The 20,055-nt window shown below is 45.7% G+C and overlaps 2 protein-coding genes across 2 annotated transcripts; both read left to right on the top strand.

Moving 5' to 3' along the window:
* Positions 1–2,311: 2,311 nt before the first annotated feature.
* Positions 2,312–6,408, top strand: LOC306819481 (mitochondrial adenyl nucleotide antiporter SLC25A23-like). The gene is made up of 8 exons (XM_079373283.1): positions 2,312–2,453; positions 2,575–2,686; positions 2,760–2,918; positions 3,639–3,791; positions 4,804–4,917; positions 5,600–5,767; positions 5,992–6,142; positions 6,224–6,408. Exons 2-8 carry the CDS (start codon positions 2,576–2,578, stop codon positions 6,403–6,405), a joined length of 1,038 nt encoding a protein of 345 aa, XP_079229409.1. The 5' UTR covers positions 2,312–2,453; position 2,575; the 3' UTR covers positions 6,406–6,408.
* Positions 6,409–14,289: 7,881 nt separating this feature from the next.
* mettl22 (methyltransferase 22, Kin17 lysine) lies at positions 14,290–19,997 on the top strand (the record flags this gene model as incomplete). The annotated part of the gene is made up of 7 exons (XM_079373284.1): positions 14,290–14,464; positions 18,646–18,865; positions 19,021–19,168; positions 19,212–19,253; positions 19,449–19,602; positions 19,743–19,814; positions 19,900–19,997. Coding segments are annotated over exons 1-7 (840 nt in total), but the record flags the coding sequence as incomplete, so codon positions are not given.
* Between the last annotated feature and the right edge of the window lie 58 nt (positions 19,998–20,055).

Below are 20,055 nucleotides of genomic sequence, written 5' to 3'. Positions count from 1 at the left end.
ATGGTTTTATAACTTCACTGTGATGGTTTTATAACATCACTGTGATGGTTTTATAACATCACTGTGATGGTTTTATAACTTCACTGTGATGGTTTTATAACTTCACTGTGATGGTTTTATAACATCACTGTGATGGTTTTATAACTTCACTGTGATGGTTTTATAACATCACTGTGATGGTTTTATAACATCACTGAGATGGTTTTATAACTTCACTGTGATGGTTTTATAACTTCACTGTGATGGTTTTATAACTTCACTGTGATGGTTTTATAACTTCACTGTGATGGTTTTATAACTTCACTGTGATGGTTTTATAACTTCACTGTGATGGTTTTATAACTTCACTGTGATGGTTTTATAACTTCACTGTGATGGTTTTATAACTTCACTGTGATGGTTTTATAACATGTTCACAGTTTAACTCTGGATTTAAGATGGTTTAAAGTTAATTATTACAGAGTTCACTTCTATGATCTGCTTCTCTTTTCTTTTTTTTATAAACAAGGTTTTATAAATAACATCAAATCTCCACAAACATGATACAAGAATGTATAAAAGCAAAGTTCACCTTCTTCACACAATAAATAAATAAAAGGCTGTAAATAATAATAAATCAAATCAATATGCAGATTGTCTCCACATGTCTCCTCTCACAGATCCTTAGTTTTCCTGAACGCTCCGATACGAGTCGGATGAGCGAGTCGCTTTAAAAGTTGTGGCTGCAATGAATTGTGGGTCGGCACTTTCTTACCTCCTTTGGTAAAGGATGCTCCAGTGTTTCCTAAAGGATGCTCCAGTGTTTCCTAAAGGATGCTCCAGTGTTTCCTAAAGGATGCTCCAGTGTTTCCTAAAGGATGCTCCAGTGTTTCCTAAAGGATGCTCCAGTGTTTCCTAAAGGATGCTCCAGTGTTTCCTAAAGGATGCTCCAGTGTTTCCTAAAGGATGCTCCAGTGTTTCCTAAAGGATGCTCCAGTGTTTCCTAAAGGAAGCTCCAGTGTTTCCTAAAGGAAGCTCCAGTGTTTCCTAAAGGAGGCTCCAGTGTTTCCTAAAGGATGCTCCAGTGTTTCCTAAAGGATGCTCCAGTGTTTCCTAAAGGATGCTCCAGTGTTTCCTAAAGGATGCTCCAGTGTTTCCTAAAGGATGCTCCAGTGTTTCCTAAAGGATGCTCCAGTGTTTCCTAAAGGAAGCTCCAGTGTTTCCTAAAGGATGCTCCAGTGTTTCCTAAAGGATGCTCCAGTGTTTCCTAAAGGAAGCTCCAGTGTTTCCTAAAGGATGCTCCAGTGTTTCCTAAAGGATGCTCCAGTGTTTCCTAAAGGATGCTCCAGTGTTTCCTAAAGGACGCTCCAGTGTTTCCTAAAGGAAGCTCCAGTGTTTCCTAAAGGATGCTCCAGTGTTTCCTAAAGGATGCTCCAGTGTTTCCTAAAGGACGCTCCAGTGTTTCCTAAAGGAAGCTCCAGTGTTTCCTAAAGGATGCTCCAGTGTTTCCTAAAGGATGCTCCAGTGTTTCCTAAAGGATGCTCCAGTGTTTCCTAAAGGATGCTCCAGTGTTTCCTAAAGGAAGCTCCAGTGTTTCCTAAAGGATGCTCCAGTGTTTCCTAAAGGATGCTCCAGTGTTTCCTAAAGGAAGCTCCAGTGTTTCCTAAAGGATGCTCCAGTGTTTCCTAAAGGATGCTCCAGTGTTTCCTAAAGGAAGCTCCAGTGTTTCCTAAAGGAAGCTCCAGTGTTTCCTAAAGGAAGCTCCAGTGTTTCCTAAAGGATGCTCCAGTGTTTCCTAAAGGATGCTCCAGTGTTTCCTAAAGGATGCTCCAGTGTTTCCTAAAGGAAGCTCCAGTGTTTCCTAAAGGATGCTCCAGTGTTTCCTAAAGGATGCTCCAGTGTTTCCTAAAGGAAGCTCCAGTGTTTCCTAAAGGAAGCTCCAGTGTTTCCTAAAGGAGGCTCCAGTGTTTCCTAAAGGATGCTCCAGTGTTTCCTAAAGGATGCTCCAGTGTTTCCTAAAGGATGCTCCAGTGTTTCCTAAAGGATGCTCCAGTGTTTCCTAAAGGATGCTCCAGTGTTTCCTAAAGGAAGCTCCAGTGTTTCCTAAAGGATGCTCCAGTGTTTCCTAAAGGATGCTCCAGTGTTTCCTAAAGGAAGCTCCAGTGTTTCCTAAAGGAAGCTCCAGTGTTTCCTAAAGGATGCTCCAGTGTTTCCTAAAGGATGCTCCAGTGTTTCCTAAAGGATGCTCCAGTGTTTCCTAAAGGAGGTTATAAAGGAAGCATTGAGCCTCCTTTATAACCTCTGAGAGAATTCAAACAGCTCTCAACATGGCCGCCACCTCACTGCTTCCTGGGTTAAAGAAAACATGCGAGTGAAAGTGGACAGGAGGGACGATCCAAACGCACCCCTAGTTTAAATTAGGAGATGACATCACTCTGGCCACGCCCCCTAAAGCATATAGTCTATTAACCAAAGTGAGCTTTTTATTTCCAGGTTCAAAGTTGGTGTTTTGGTGCAAAGCAGTTAGGAAAGGAGATCAAGCAAATACACAGAGAATTTAAATCAAATCTTCTGTTATCTCATCGTCTCCTTCAGTATGGACCGAGACGGAACCATGACCATCGACTGGATCGAATGGCGTGATCACTTCCTGTTTAACCCTTTTCACAACATGGAGGAGATTGTTCACTACTGGAAACACTCTCACGTAAGTCACATGATACACCTGAGGTCGGGTCACAGTGATGACATCATGAAAACATTGTCGACTGTTCTTATAGATGTTTGATATCGGGGAACACCTGACCATACCTGATGAGTTCTCAGAGAAGGAGCGGCGTTCTGGTCTGGTGTGGAGACAGCTGGTTGCAGGGGCGATGGCGGGCGCTGTTTCCCGAACAGGAACCGCTCCTCTGGACCGCCTCAAGGTCTTCCTGCAGGTCAGTCAATATACATCTGCACTAATATCTAAATTAAAGAACTGTGATGGTACCAACATTTAATATCGTGTAAACATGTGAGCTGGATTTGTGGGCGACGCCCCCTAATACTACATCACTTTAAGCCATAATGTAATGTAAACAGCTGATTTATATTAAAGGCCACACCACCTTATTCAAACTCATTGTACCAGGGATTTTAACATAGAGCTCTATGGAGACTGACTCACTGCAGGAGACAGACTCTAGTGGACACTGGAGGAACTGCAGCTGTAAAGTTGGACATTTTAACATAGAGCTCTATGGAGACTGACTCACTGCAGGAGACAGACTCTAGTGGACACTGGAGGAACTGCAGGTGTAAAGTTGGACATTTTAACATAGAGCTCTATGGAGACTGACTCACTGCAGGAGACAGACTCTAGTGGACACTGGAGGAACTGCATGTTTTGGTCGTGAGGTGATGTTTTAATTGTATTAGGGGTCAGGTCTAAATGTCGCTTATTAAAGTGCTGTAAATATTAGAGTTTTAAGATGTTTTAATATAACTAATTTTAACATTGTTTAAGAGCTCAAAGCAACAAGTCCATGTAAATCAAAAAACAAATGGCAAATAATGGCCATACAAGTTATTCAAAATTCAAATCTGTCAACCGTAACAATATTACCTCACACTCAGTGTGTGTGTGTGTGTGTGTGTGTGTGTGTGTCTGTATGCAGGTGCACGGCTCGTCATCTCAGAGGGTTAACCTGTGGTCTGGTCTGAGGGGGATGGTAAGGGAGGGGGGCGTGGCCTCACTGTGGAGAGGAAACGGCATCAACGTCCTCAAGATTGCTCCTGAGTCCGCCATCAAGTTTATGGCCTATGAACAGGTGAGTTAATCAATCTATTAATCAACTGACCAATCATTTATGGTCTGGTGTCTGTTTGTCCAGCTTTAAGTGCATGATCAGGTAAGAGCGTTTCATATTTATATTGAGTGTTGTTCGCTGTGTGTGACTGATCCCTGGAGGTGTTGTCAGGAGGAATGGCGTCCTCCGAGATGCCACCTCCGACTCTCCGACAGGGAGTCCGGATAGTCCCTCTGAGCGGTCCTGTTACCGTGGAGGAGGTTCTGTTAGCGGTAGGTGAACAGGTAGGTGGTTTTAAAACAGCTAAAGACCCCAAACTGAAGTTCAGTCGGCGGCAGGTGTTCATGTTTTGGAGTCGCCCGCACAGACTCTGTGTTAAACACGGGGATGCCTCATACATGCTGTATGCGAGCTCGGGGGGTGAGGTTGGGGTGGGGGTGGGGGGTGAGGTTGGGGGAGGGGTGGATGGCTGTTTAAATCTATTAAAGAAAGTGTCCTGGTCCATCACCAGTTCAGAGTCAGATGGTTTTCAGGCCTTTCCAGACTCTGCTGACGTTCTGCTGCTGCAGCTGTTCCTCCATCTTCCTCCTGTAGCTGCTCTTCCCCTCCCTGATCTTCCTCCTGTAGCTGCTCTTCCCCTCCCTGATCTTCCTCCTGTAGCTGCTCTTCCCCTCCCTGATCTTCCTCCTGTAGCTGCTCTTCCCCTCCCTGATCTTCCTCCTGTAGCTGCTCTTCCCCTCCCTGATCTTCCTCCTCAGCTCTGTCTGCACAGTCTTCGTCTCCTCCCTGTCTTTTTGTCTGTGGGTTAGGGTCCACAGACAGTGTTCAGTCTTGGTGGGTCTTTATGTAGTCCGTAATGCAGTTTGAGAGACCGAATTGTTTGTTTCATTGATATTGTGTTTTTTTTTGGTTGCACTTTTAGGAAATGTTTTATTTATTTTATTATTTCTTCTCTTGATTGAAGTTGACAATGTGACAGTGTTCCTTTTCTTTCGTAGTGGTCAATGAAAAACCCCTCTCTCCTCTCCTGTAGATAAAGTATGTGATTCGGGGCAGTAAAGAAGGAGCTAGTTTGAGGGTTCAGGAAAGGTTCCTCGCTGGTTCCCTGGCAGGAGCGACAGCTCAGACCATCATCTACCCGATGGAGGTCAGTGTCTGTTTCAAGGTTCTTGGTCACTTAAGCTCCATTTCCACACGGCAGTCCGGTACGGATCGGTACAGTTTGGTACGGTTTGGTACGATTAAGCCTGATCCCGTTTGTGTTTCCACAGCCACCCGTGCTCTATTTGGTAGGCAGTGTGTAAGCTGGATGACGATAGCCGCTATGTAAATAGCGTCATATGATAGCAGCTAACAGCTAACGGCTAACAGCTAACAGCTAACAGCTAACTAATAAATTCAACAAAGGAGAGAAACGCTCCACAAACCAAACCAACGCTGGAGACATCCAGCAGGTCATCTCCTCCGTCACTGTCATGTGACTCTTTATTACAAGAACTCAATCCAGCTTTGTTTCAGAGAAGGCTGTGAGCGGCGAGGACAAATACACACGCTAACAATCAATGCTTTAAACACGCCCACCACCTAACACAGGAAGTGACCATTCTTTCAACCAATCAGAGGACTGCAGGGTTTAGCTCCACATTCTTGGCTCCCCAACGGAAGGCTCCCAAACAGTGGGACGGTACGGATCGGTTATTGGGAATCTTTCCCGGGATTATTCTATGGAAACGCCACAAAATGCACACAGAGACGAACCGAGCCGGACCGCTCGGTGGAAACGGGGCTGTAGACGTCAACAGTCCGGTTCATCATTTCTTTGTCCTCAGGTGCTGAAGACTCGGCTGACTCTGAGGACGACTGGTCAATACTTGGGTATGTCTGATTGTGCTCGTCAGATCCTGAGGACAGAGGGAGTGCGAGCGTTTTACAGAGGATACCTGCCCAATACTCTAGGCATCATCCCGTATGCCGGCATTGACCTGGCTGTGTACGAGGTAAGTTTCTCACCTGTTTAAACTTTCTCACCTGTTTAAACTTTCTCACCTGTTTAAAGTCTCTCACCTGTTTAAACTTTCTCACCTGTTTAAACTTTCTCACCTGTTTAAACTTTCTCACCTGTTTAAACTTTCTCACCTGTTTAAAGTCTCTCACCTGTTTAAAGTCTCTCACCTGTTTAAACTTTCTCACCTGTTTAAACTTTCTCACCTGTTTAAAATAGACTCTGAAGAACGCCTGGCTGCAGAGGTTCTGCGTGGACTCCGCTGATCCTGGTGTTTTTGTTCTGCTTGGTTGTGGGACGGTCTCCAGCACGTGTGGTCAACTAGCGTCGTATCCACTCGCTCTCATCAGGACACGCATGCAGGCACAAGGTGAGACAAATATACTCTCTACCTATTGAGCATGAACAATCAACCATAAATTGATCAATAAATATTTCTATCGATGGTCAGCAAACTCTGATGGGGAACCCAAGCTGAGCATGCTGGGACAGTTCAGACACATCGTGTCTCAGGACGGCATCCTCGGACTCTATCGTGGAATCACCCCCAACTTCCTCAAAGTCATCCCCGCTGTCAGCATCTCCTACGTCGTCTACGAACACATGAAGAAAGTGCTGGGGGTGCGACACTGAGGAGAGGAGACGTAGACACTTTCTCAGCGTTCATAATGTGTAGAGAGTGTTTACAGCCGTCTGGATGAAAAGCACAGCGCCCAGTGACTTTTGAAAAAGCGCTATGACTTTCAACATGTATGACAGAGGTTCCTAACCTTTTTCAACTCAATGGCCACTTTTTTTCTAAATCTTTTCTGGTCATATAATTTGAACATTAACAAGTAAAGTGTAATCCCGGTCCGACCGATAACAGCAAAGGTTTTATCTCTCATTTGCTTGTCACATGTCTAAAACTTGAAGGAAAATCAAAACAATGAAAGTAATGAAGTAATGAAAATTAGATAAACAAAAATCATAGTATTTTAAAAATGATTGCAATACCTTCCACTTGCTCTGTGTCTGCTGGCGTAAAACACGATTTCTCAAATACAAAGCAAACAGTAAAAAGTTACAGAGTTGTGTTGGTTATACAGCGGCTGTTGTTAACACACTGTTGTCATAGAGACAGGACAGACATAACACCTCTACGCCAGGTAAGACCAGGTAACAAATGTACATCAGTAACAATAGGTAACACCTGAAACACCTGGTAACAGCTGTAACACCAGGTAACACCTGAAACACCAGGTAACAGCTGTAACACCAGGTAACAGCTGTAATACCAGGTAACACCTGAAACACCAGGTAACAGCTGTAACACCAGGTAACACCTGAAACACCAGGTAACAGCTGTAACACCAGGTAACACCAGGTAACAGCTGTAACACCAGGTAACAGCTGTAACACCAGGTAACACCTGAAACACCAGGTAACACCTGAAACACCAGGTAACAGCTGTAACACCAGGTAACACCTGAAACACCAGGTAACAGCTGTAACACCAGGTAACAGCTGTAACACCAGGTAACAGCTGTAACACCAGGTAACAGCTGTAATACCAGGTAACACCTGTAACACCAGGTAACACCTGAAACACCAGGTAACAGCTGTAACACCAGGTAACACCTGAAACACCAGGTAACAGCTGTAACACCAGGTAACACCTGAAACACCAGGTAACACCTGAAACACCAGGTAACAGCTGTAACACCAGGTAACACCTGAAACACCAGGTAACAGCTGTAACACCAGGTAACACCTGAAACACCAGGTAACAGCTGTAACACCAGGTAACACCTGAAACACCAGGTAACAGCTGTAACACCAGGTAACACCTGAAACACCAGGTAACAGCTGTAACACCAGGTAACACCTGAAACACCATGTAACAGCAGTAACACCTGATACACCAGGTAACAGCTGTAACACCAGGTAACAGCTGTAACACCAGGTAACACCTGAAACACCAGGTAACAGCTGTAACACCAGGTAACAGCTGTAACACCAGGTAACACCTGAAACACCAGGTAACACCTGAAACACCAGGTAACAGCTGTAACACCAGGTAACACCTGAAACACCAGGTAACAGCTGTAACACCAGGTAACAGCTGTAACACCAGGTAACAGCTGTAACACCAGGTAACAGCTGTAATACCAGGTAACACCTGTAACACCAGGTAACACCTGAAACACCAGGTAACAGCTGTAACACCAGGTAACACCTGAAACACCAGGTAACAGCTGTAACACCAGGTAACACCTGAAACACCAGGTAACACCTGAAACACCAGGTAACAGCTGTAACACCAGGTAACACCTGAAACACCAGGTAACAGCTGTAACACCAGGTAACACCTGAAACACCAGGTAACAGCTGTAACACCAGGTAACACCTGAAACACCAGGTAACAGCTGTAACACCAGGTAACACCTGAAACACCAGGTAACAGCTGTAACACCAGGTAACACCTGAAACACCAGGTAACAGCAGTAACACCTGATACACCAGGTAACAGCTGTAACACCAGGTAACAGCTGTAACACCAGGTAACACCTGAAACACCAGGTAACAGCTGTAACACCAGGTAACAGCTGTAACACCAGGTAACACCTGATACACCAGGTAACAGCTGTAACACCAGGTAACACCTGATACACCAGGTAACAGCTGTAACACCTGGTAACAGCTGTAACACCAGGTAACAGCTGTAACACCAGGTAACAGCTGTAACACCAGGTAACAGCTGATACACCAGGTAACACCTGTAACACCAGGTAACAGCTGTAACACCAGGTAACAGCTGTAACACCAGGTAACACCTGATACACCAGGTAACAGCTGTAACACCAGGTAACAGCTGTAACACCAGGTAACAGCTGTAACACCAGGTAACACCTGATACACCAGGTAACAGCTGTAACACCAGGTAACAGCTGTAACACCAGGTAACACCTGATACACCAGGTAACAGCTGTAACACCTGATACACCAGGTAACAGCTGTAACACCAGGTAACAGCTGTAACACCTGATACACCTGGTAACACCTGATACACCAGGTAACAGCTGTAACACCAGGTAACAGCTGTAACACCTGATACACCTGGTAACACCTGATACACCAGGTAACAGCTGTAACACCAGGTAACAGCATCGGACTTTATGATCACAGATAAACTGATAAACCGAACCTCTGGGAGAAAACTGCACATTAATGGAACCGCGAACGCATCATGCTGCTGTCATCTGTTTTATAACTTTAAAATCAAATGATTCTGAAAAACCTTTTTTAAACCGTGTTTGCTGCAGATTTAAAAACAGTAAGTTTAAAAAAAATGAAACTCTGAATGTCATTATTTTCATAAAACTAAAAAAAACATGTTATTAATATATTATGACATTGAATGCGGATTTTTGTACCTGACGTGTTGCTGCTTGTTTCTTCGCAGGTTTAAAGGTTTGAGTGCATGTTTACCTGCATGGACATTATTTAACTAACTCTACTCCTTACCCGAGATTTCATGGATTTACATCCCAGATCTATTTGTTGTTATTCGTATTTTTCATATTTTAAGTGCTTATTTACTTTTGTTTAAGGGTTTTTCGGTCACCTTGTGTGTGTTGACTTTCTTAGAGAAGGAAGAGAAGAGACTCAGGGTCAAATTGAAGAAACCAGAAGGTTTAATAAAACAAGGAAATACAATACCGAGGGTTTATCTCAGCTGAGAGGTCCACCTCGCTGACTCGCAGCTACCAAAACCAGAGGATAGACCATGAATGTCAGAAGTTCCAGGGTTGTATAGATGCTGCAGTAAAGTGCCTCCTCTAGAATGTCTGTGCTGTGTCAGCAGTAGTTTGAGCAGAAGTGGCGTGATGCTCGTGTGTTAGTGTCTGATAAACAGTCCTTAAAGTGTTGCACAGAGTCAGAGCTGAAACTGTACAGCATTAAAGGAGAGGCCAAAGAAAAGAGCTTTAACAGATACAGTCATTTGATAAATGCTGATCGTTTGTTTAATAACCTGCTGCTGTAACAATTTCCCAGTTTGGGATCAATAAAGTACATCTATGAGGGCTTTGTGTGTGTGTGTGTGTGTCTCTGTGTGTGTGTGTGTGTGTGTGTGTGTGTGTGTCTCTCTGTGTGTGTGTGTGTGTGTCTGACAAACATTATATTTGTGTCCGTGCTCTGATGTTCTCTGGAAAGTTTTATTGTTCTGACAGCTGAAATTAAACTTCACCTAAACCACACAAAGGAATCTTTTCATGCACAACTCCTCCCTGGAGCAGACTCAAAGAAACCTGCCATGACTACTGACTGGTGCTGAGCCACCTGAAGGACATCACAGCCCCCCTGCTGGACCCCCAGGTCGGTGGAGGACGCAGTCAACATGGGACTGAACTACATCCTGCATCACCTCGACCCTAACCCTCCACGCTAGGATCCTGTTTGTAGACTTCAGCTCTGCACTTAACACCATCATCCAGGATCTCCTGCACCAGAAACTCCGTCAGTGGAGGCAGGGTTGAGCTGTGTTTCATTAGGACCTGATGGTACCTGATCTTTACCTTTCTCTCCTGGAGGCTTGCAGTCTCTGTTTGTAGCCCTGCCGTGTCTCCGTTGTCCCGTGTCCACTCCTCGTTCGGCTCGTCGTCCACATTAGCCGCTTGATCCGCTCTATCCAGTTCTCCGTCGGTTTCACGACCTCCACCTGGAGCCCTCGGGCCGCCTTGTCCTTCGTCGCCTCCTCAGCTGTGCTGTAGATGCGCGTCTCTCCCTCGTAAAACACCCGGAGTTTCGCTGGAAACGGCGTCTGGAAGCGTATATTCTTATCTCTTAACACCTTTTTTGCCTCCATGTATTCTTTGCGTTTTCTCAAAATCTCCGGCGCATAATCGTGGTCCAGAAACACCTTCCTCCCGTCGTACATAAAGCCCTTCTTCTGTCACGCAATCTTGATAAGTTCTTCTTTACACCGAAAACTTTGCAACTTTATCACAATGGATCGAGGCGGGCCGTCTTTGGGAGGTTGTGAGACTAGAGCCCGGTGTGCTCTTTCGATCTGCAGCTCAAACGATGGGGGTAAATCCAGCTTCTCCTTAAGGAGGTTTTCAACAAAAGTAACCATCGATTGAGCGTTTCCCTCCTTCCTTCACGCCGTGGATCCGGACATTCTCCCTCCTCGAGCGGCTCTCCAAGTCCGTCATTCTGGTCTCGACCTGCTTCTGCAGCTCCATGAGCTCCAAGGTGGCTTCCTCTAGATTCTGAGTACGCTCCTCTGTTTCCACGATCCGCTTTTCGGCGTCATCTATCCTGTTGTTTGTTTTCTTAATATCGTATTTAATTTCTTTCAGGTTTTCCAAGTTCTCCCGGCGGAATTCTCGTAACTCTTGCAAGATTGTTTCTAAGTCTGCCATGTTTTTAATCGGTTGTGTTTCTTCTCCTTCTCGTCTTGGTTGCGTTGCTAGCTTAGCCTTCACTCTATCTCCTGTTGGCTCTGTTAGCGCTTAACAGTGAGGTACGTGCAAGGCTGAAAGCTCGGAACGACGCTTTTAAATCTGGCGACATGGTGGCACTTAAAACAGCCAGAGCCAACCTGAACCGTGCCATTAGGGTTGCAAAGCGTGCTCACAGTCAGGTAGTGCAGGACTTCTTCGAGAACCCGACGAACACCAGACGAATGTGGCAGGGCATACAAGTCATCACGGACTCTATCACAGTGGCTGTGGTACCATCAGTGCCCAAAAAACCTACAATCTCCTCCCTGAATGATTACCGCCCCGTGGCACTCACCCCCATCATGATGAAGTGCTTCGAGAGGCTGGTAAAGGAACACATCGTCTCAAGACTCCCCCCCCACATTCGACCCGCACCAGTTTGCTTATCACCTTAACCGCTCCACAGAGGACGCCATCTCCTCTGCACTCCACCTGAGCTTAGAACATCTGGAAGGGAAGGACACACATGTACAGATGTTGTTCCTCGACTTCAGCTCGGTGTTCAGCACAATCATCCCACAGCACCTCGTGAGCAAACTGGCCCCTCTTGGATTCAGCACCCCCCTATGTAACTGGCTGCTTGACTTCCTCACAGACAGACCCCAGTCTGTGAGAGTGGGCGACAACACCTCCAGTGCCATCTCCCTGAGCACCGGCTCCCCTCAGGGCTGCGTCTTGAGTCACCAGTCCAGCCACACTCCACTCCTCATTAACGGCACAGCAGTGGAGAGAGTGAGCAGCACCAAGTTCCTGGGGGTGCAGATAACACTCTGAACTTGTCCCTTCACACCGGAGCTCTTGTAAAAAGAGCTCAGCAGCGCATGCACTTTATGCGCTGGATGAAAGGAGCACAGCTCCATCCCCCCAGTCTCACCACCTTCTACAGAGGCACTATAGAGAGCCTACTGACCAACTGCATCTGTCTGGTCTGGAGCCTGCAGGGCCTCAGACTGGAAGTCTCTGCAGAGAGCGGTGAGGACAGCAGAAAAGATCATCAGGACTTCTCTTCCTCCCATCCCGGAGATTGCAAAAAGTCGCTGTCTGACCACGGCTCAGAAAATCAGCAGAGACTCCTCCCACCCCCACCAAGGACTGTTTTCACTGCTGGATTCTGGAAAGAGGTCCATAGAGCCTCCATAGCAGAACCTCCAGGTTCTGTAACAGCTTCTTCCCTCAGGCCATAAGACTCTTGAACGCTACAAAATAATCCCCTCATTCCCCCTCCAAACCCAGAAACTGGATTACCTCTCATTCCCCGTCAACCCCCAAAACTGGTTTACCTCTCTGGACTATAAAGATAATTAAACTGACAAATAAACGTGCAATATATTTATCTGTACAGTAATCTTACAACAGCTCTTGTTTTTTATGTTATATTTATATCTGCACCTTCTTTAGAAATGCAAACATTCTGCACCTTATTTTGTATATTATACAACACTCTTTATGTAAATACTCTCTGCTTTCTTTTATCCTGCACTACATCGAGCTAATGCAACGAAATTTCATTCTTATCTGTACTGCAAAGTTCAAATCTGAATGACAATAAAGGAAGTCTCAGTCTAAGTGATCACAGTGTGACAGCGCCCTCTAGTGGTTAACCCAACAACTACATGTCAATGATGCTGCCCGTTTTAATTTCATTATAAATTTAATTCTTTATTAATTAATTCACTTGCTCTTCTATGTTGAGGTACAGCGTTCACTTAGAACTTTATAATAAGCGGAAGTAAAACGTCAACTTTGAACTTCAGGCGGAACGTTTCTCCTGCCGTGTTGTTTCAGTCCGGACATGTTTGGGAGGTGCACAGTGATGGGGGTGTGTGAGGAGCGTGGGGAGGTGAGACTTTCTAGAAGCTGAGCAGCATGTCACACATTTATAAACATTAAGAAATATATTACCACAAGTGGGGGTCATATAAAGGTCACGTCTTAGCTTTAGAACTGCGCGTGACTCTACTTTGGAGCCTGTTTAATATCGCGATATTTATTTAATGAGAGGAGGAGGTTACATAAAGGAGGTCGACTGGTTAATATCGCGATATTTATTTAATGAGAGGAGGAGGTTACACAAAGGAGGTCGACTGGTTAATATCGCGATATTTATATAATGAGAGGAGGAGGTTACATAAAGGAGGTCGACTGGTTAATATCGCGATATTTATATAATGAGAGGAGGAGGTTACATAAAGGAGGTCGACTGGTTAATATCGCGATATTTATATAATGAGAGGAGGAGGTTACATAAAGGAGGTCGACTGGTTAATATCACAATATTTACAGGTTCACGTTAATAGTTAAACCCTTTAAAGCCCAGCGAGTGTGTGTCTGTGACTTGTCAGAAAAAGCTGTCGGACACTTCCTGTCACATGACAGTGGTGACTTCCTGGTCCGTTTTTCCAGGGTCATGTAATTTTCATATCATAATGATGATAACATCCCTCTTCTGTCGTGGCCACCTTTAAGGCCTCACCGGCGCCGCGTTCACAGCAGAAAGACCCTCAGACCAAACCAATAAATGTGTAATGACCTTAATGACCTACACTGTGATCCACTCTGAGACAGACCGCCATCCTGAGTCTACCTCTGCCCGGCCTTTAGTTCGTAGACTAACCAACATCCTCCTCAACCATCAAGGCGAACAGCACGTCAGCGTTAAATATATGGTGTGGTTGCGTGCTGTTACCCTCATTGTTGACTATGTCAAATGCTGACTGTTGTGGCGTGCTCCTTGTTAGGTCGGCTTTATTGTCAAATATGCTCCATGTTAAACAGCACAGATGAAATTGTAATCCCCTCAACCCGCAGTGCATAAAAAAATAGCACTAAAGAATAACAATAAACATGACAAATTTAAATAAAAAATAGCACTAAAGAATAACAATAAACATGACAAATTTAAATAAAAAATAGCACTAAAGAATAACAATAAACATGACAAATTTAAATAAAAAATAGCACTAAAGAATAACAATAAACATGACAAATTTAAATAAAAAATAGCAATACTATAAAACAAACTTACTTATTAGCTTAGTGAGTGACTGTGTTCTCCTCAGCTGTTTAGTGTGATGACATCAGTGTGACATCATCAGTGATGGATCAGATCACCTTCCATCATGACACAGTACTGTCAGACGTTCACCTGCTACTGCCAAACACACGCCACCTGATGACCCGCCTCAACGCCGTCGGACAGCCAGGTTTGTCTCATCAATCAATCTTTATTTGTATATCATCAATTCATAATTGTTATCTCGAGACACTTTACCTAAGCCAGCCCTAACTGTCAGATTTATCAAAAACAAAAGTTTAAGTCTACTCCTTAAAGTACCTAGTGTGTCTGCCTCCCGGACCCCGACTGGTGGAATATTCCAGAGGAGCGGCTCTACCATATAAGCCCCGTTTCCACACATCAGTCCGGTACGGATCGGTACAGTTTGGTACGGTTTGGTTCGGTTAAGCCTGATCCCGTTTGTGTTTCCACAGCTACCCGTGCTCTATTTGGTAGGCAGTGTGTAAGCCGGACGACGATAGCTGCTATGTAAATAGCGTCATATGATAGCAGCTAACCGCTAACAGCTAATCACTAACAGCTAACAGCTAACCGCTAACTAATAAACTCAACAAAGGTGAAAAACGCTACATAAACCAAACCAACGCTGGAGACATCCAGCAGGTCATCTCCTCTGTCACTGTCATGTGACTCTTTATTACAAGAACTCAATCCAGCTTTGTTTCAGAGAAGGCTGTGAGCGGCGAGGACAAATACACACGCTAACAATCAGCTGTGTTACACTCAATGCTTTAAACACGCCAGAGTTTTGTTTAATGATGTAACACAGGAAGTGACCATTCTTTCAACCAATCAGAGGACTGCTGTGTTTAGCTCCACCTTTTCGGGTCGGCTCCACATTCTTGGCCCCCCAACGGAAGGGTCCCAAAAAGTGGGACGGTACGGATCGGTTATTGGGAATCTTTCCCGGGATCAGTCTGTGGAAACGCCGTAACGCGCGCCGTACCGAGACGAACCGAGCTGGACCGCTCGGTGGAAACGGGGCTGTAGAGACTGTAGGTACCAGCAGGTCTGATAACTGCAGACTCTACCTCCTGTAGTTTAGAGACTGTAGGTACCAGCAGGTCTGATAACTGCAGACTCTACCTCCTGTAGTTTAGAGACTGTAGGTACCAGCAGGTCTGATAACTGCAGACTCTACCTCCTGTAGTTTAGAGACTGTAGGTACCAGCAGGTCTGATAACTGCAGACTCTACCTCCTGTAGTTTAGAGACTGTAGGTACCAGCAGGTCTGATAACTGCAGACTCTACCTCCTGTAGTTTAGAGACTGTAGGTACCAGCAGGTCTGATAACTGCAGACTCTACCACCTGTAGTTTAGAGACTGGAGGTACCAGCAGGTCTGATAACTGCAGACTCTACCTCCTGTAGTTTAGAGACTGTAGGTACCAGCAGGTCTGATAACTGCAGACTCTACCTCCTGTAGTTTAGAGACTGTAGGTACCAGCAGGTCTGATAACTGCAGACTCTACCACCTGTAGTTTAGAGACTGGAGGTACCAGCAGGTCTGATAACTGCAGACTCTACCTCCTGTAGTTTAGAGACTGTAGGTACCAGCAGGTCTGATAACTGCAGACTCTACCACCTGTAGTTTAGAGACTGTAGGTACCAGCAGGTCTGATAACTGCAGACTCTACCTCCTGTAGTTTAGAGACTGTAGGTACCAGCAGGTCTGATAACTGCAGACTCTACCACCTGTAGTTTAGAGACTGGAGGTACCAGCAGGTCTGATAACTGCAGACTCTACCACCTGTAGTTTAGAGACTGGAGGTACCAGCAGGTCTGATAACTGCAGACTCTACCTCCTGTAGTTTAGAGACTGTAGGTACCAGCAGGTCTGATAACTGCAGACTCTACCACCTGTAGTTTAGAGACTGTAGGTACCAGCAGGTCTGATAACTGCAGACTCTACCTCCTGTAGTTTAGAGACTGTAGGTACCAGCAGGTCTGATAACTGCAGACTCTACCACCTGTAGTTTAGAGACTGGAGGTACCAGCAGGTCTGATAACTGCAGACTCTACCACCTGTAGTTTAGAGACTGTAGGTACCAGCAGGTCTGATAACTGCAGACTCTACCTCCTGTAGTTTAGAGACTGTAGGTACCACTGCTAAAATAGAATTACAGTAATCCAACCTGGAGGTAACAAATGCATGAACTAATTTTTCAGCATCATGTTGTGACAGGATCTGTCTGATCTTAGAGATATTACCAAGGTGAAAATAAGCTGTCCTTGAAATGTGTTTAATGTAGGAATCAAAGGACATATCCTGATCAAACAGAACTCCTAGGTTCCTAACAGTGGTACTAGAGGCTACGCTAATACTACTAAGGGCCGTCATTGTTCTAGTCCCTGTAACTCCAAGTCATTGTTCTAGTCCCTGTAACTCCAAGTCATTGTTCTAGTCCCTGTAACTCCAAGTCATTGTTCTAGTCCCTGTAACTCCAAGTCATTGTTCTAGTCCCTGTAACTCCAAGTCATTGTTCTAGTCTCTGTAACTCCAAGTCATTGTTCTAGTCCCTGTAACTCCAAGTCATTGTTCTAGTCTCTGTAACTCCAAGTCATTGTTCTAGTCTCTGTAACTCCAAGTCATTGTTCTAGTCTCTGTAACTCCAAGTCAAAGGACTAGCCATTCTCCATGATCATAAGGGTAGGTTTGTCAGGTAAAGTTTTACAGAGACTCCAGGTGTCGGTTTCAAAATAAAAGCAAAAAGCATCTGATATAGAGGTCTGTGTGCAATTAGGGTATGTACATAACATCAAGAGCTTAAAACCAAAAGACAAAACACCTCCCACCCCCCCCACCCCCCCCCCCCCCACACACACAACTGGACAGCTGCCAGAGAACATGGCAGCAGGCTCCTAAGAACAATCATTATTCACCAAAGAACACTCTTCCTACACCTCTAAACTCCATCTTCAGCTCCATTACTGTTTGGATACAAAACTACAAACTCCTAAAATGAGACGTTCAACCTCGACAGAAACACAACCATGTAAGGCAAAAGAAAAGAACAGTTTCGTATCGTTCCCATTTATTTTCACCGGCAACTCAGCAGAACAAAACATCACAACCGTATATGTACTGTAATCTAGCAAACGAAAGAATGAGCCCGGCGTAAATAATGGCTGGACTAGGGTCTGGTGTACTCACATAGATGTTGTACAGGTGGGTGTTTGAGCCCCATAAACAACAACGAAGGTCAGTAGGTCCTCCTCAAGGTAAAAACAAACAAGGGGCTTTAAAAGCAACAATACTGGGACCAAAGGCAACACCACACACCGTCAGACATCAAACAGTCATTCATGGTGATGAAGATGCAGCAGGCAGTCCACTGATGTACCTTCGTGCTTCATCAGCTGAGCGCAGCCACTTTCTGTCACCACTGGGAAGTGTTATACGGAGCCTGATACAGTAGAGAGGGTTTTAGCCCTCGGCTGTATAGCTCCGATAAGACGTCTTTATACTCAGCACGCTGGCTCACAACTTCGGGGCTGTAATCCTCAGCGACGCGGATCTGCTGGCCGTGGTAATCCAGTTTCCCTCTCCGCCGGGATTCCCGAACCAAGAGGTCTTTGATCTGGTAGCGATGCAGGCGCAGAATAACCGGGCGCGGTCTCTGTCCCGGGGCCGGTTTGGCAGCAAGCGAGCGATGGGCTCTGTCTATCTCCGGTGGTGAAGGCAGCGTCTCCTTGCCGAAAACCTCACAGAGCCGGCTAGAAAAAAACTCGGTGGGGCGACCACTTTCGGTGGATTCGGCCCAGAATACGTAGGTTTTGCCGCCGGCTCCGGCCCTCCAGGTCGATAACTTTGGCCATTAGTTTGGAATTAGTTTCGCCGAGCCCGGCACACACGTTTTCAAGCTCACTGACACGCTGACCCAGATCATCCGAAGCGAGTTCTAGCGAGGCCAGGCGCTGTCCATGATCCTCGACTGCAGATTGAACTTGTTCAAATTTAGTTTCAAGCGCACTGAAAGAGGACTTGAAGTCGCCCGCGAGCGCCACGCGGTGCTGCTCCAGCAGTGCAGAGATAGCATCCATGGTTAAGCTAGCCGCTGAATCGTCCTTTTTCCCAGCCTTACTACTCTTTGTGGACATGTTGATGTCGTGACTGAGGAATAAAGTTAAAAGTACGAAATATTTAGCACTATGGTTGCAAAACGAAGGGAGAAGGAGTGAAAAGTAATAAAGTAGTCAGGAGCTCTCCGTCTTTGCTTCTACTCCATGCCATGTGATTTATACGAGACTGAAGAGGAGTGTGTGTGTGTGTGTGTGTGTGTGTGTGTGTGTGTGTGTGTGTGTTTAGTGTTTGTGTCTAAATTTAAGATCCTGTCAGATGGAGAAAAGAGAGACGAGGAGAGACAGACAGGGGAAGACACGAAAGACTCAGAGAGAAGAGATGGGGCAGGAGGAGACGGAGGAGGAGGAGACGGAGGAGGAGACGGAGGAGGAGGAGACGGAGACGGAGGAGGAGGTTTGGTGGACACTCTGCTGGATGAAGATGGAGATCTGGACGTCACTCATCGGTAGGAACAATAAAGTGATTAGCTGATCTGTAGATTGAAACCACCTCACACTGTTCCCCTCCTCTCATCATGGGGGCGCTGTGCTCACAAACATCCTGTAACACACCTGATTATTAGAAAGAAGCAGCTTCATGTGTCACTCGTCCCTCTGGCAGGCCGAGGAGAGAGAGTTCGATCAGAGCGCTCGTCTCTGCCGTCATCCTCAAACGCTCGGACTCTGTGATCCAGGAAGAAGACGAGGACGACGAGTGTTTGAAAGACTTCATAAAGATCGGTCAGCTCCTCTTATTGATCATCATGTGTGTCTGACTGTGACGCAGAAAACACATTTCCTGTTTGTTCTTAGAGCACACGATTGGCCACGCCTCTGGAGGACGTCGGCAAACAGGTCAGAGACGGTTTTTATTTTTTATTCAAACCGTATGAATATTTAGAGCTTCATCCCGCATTACCCACGGTCTCCACCTGGAGGCAGCAGAGAGCCCTGACCCGCCTCGGACTCTGAGCGCTGTCTGTCTTCAGGTGTGGGCGGAGCCTCGTGCAGGTTAGGGTGTGTTAACCTTAAATACCTGTTTCACTTTGTCTCCTCAGGTGTGGAGGGGGGGCGTTCCTTCTCGCTGACTTCATCCTCTCTGACCCGCTCCTCTTCACAGGAAGTACCGTCCTGGACCTGGGGGCGGGAACAGGATTAACAAGCATCGTCATGGCCACCACCGCCAAAACCGTTTACTGCACAGGTACGTTTCTGTTTTCAAACAAGTTTTGAACGTTTGTTAAAAGGTGAAACTTTAAAGTAAAGAATCAGCTTCTTTCACAGGTAACAAACTCAGGTGTGACCATAACAACTGTCTGACAGGCTCTGATGTTTGATTGACAGATGTCGGAGACGACCTTCTGAGCATGTGTCAGAGAAACGTGACGTTAAACAGACACCTGGTGGAGCCCACAGGTGAGCTGCAGTGAAAAGGTGGAAAATGAATCAACATGTGAAACACGACGTCACGTCGTCGCTCTGTTTGCTTTTTATCCTGAAGGAGGCGAAGTGAGAGTGAGGAGACTGGACTGGCTGCAAGCACACCTGAGTACAGGTAACACTTCCTGTCTCTGTCTCTCTGTCTGTCTCTCTCTCTCTGTCTCTCTCTCTGTCTCTCTCTCTGTCTCTCTCTCTGTCTCTCTCTCTGTCTCTCTCT

The sequence above is a fragment of the Symphodus melops genome (genome assembly GCF_947650265.1).
Source record: "Symphodus melops genome assembly, contig: scaffold_396, whole genome shotgun sequence".
Classification (NCBI taxonomy): Eukaryota; Metazoa; Chordata; class Actinopteri; order Labriformes; family Labridae; genus Symphodus; species Symphodus melops.
This window is presented reverse-complemented; position numbering and strand designations above follow the sequence as displayed.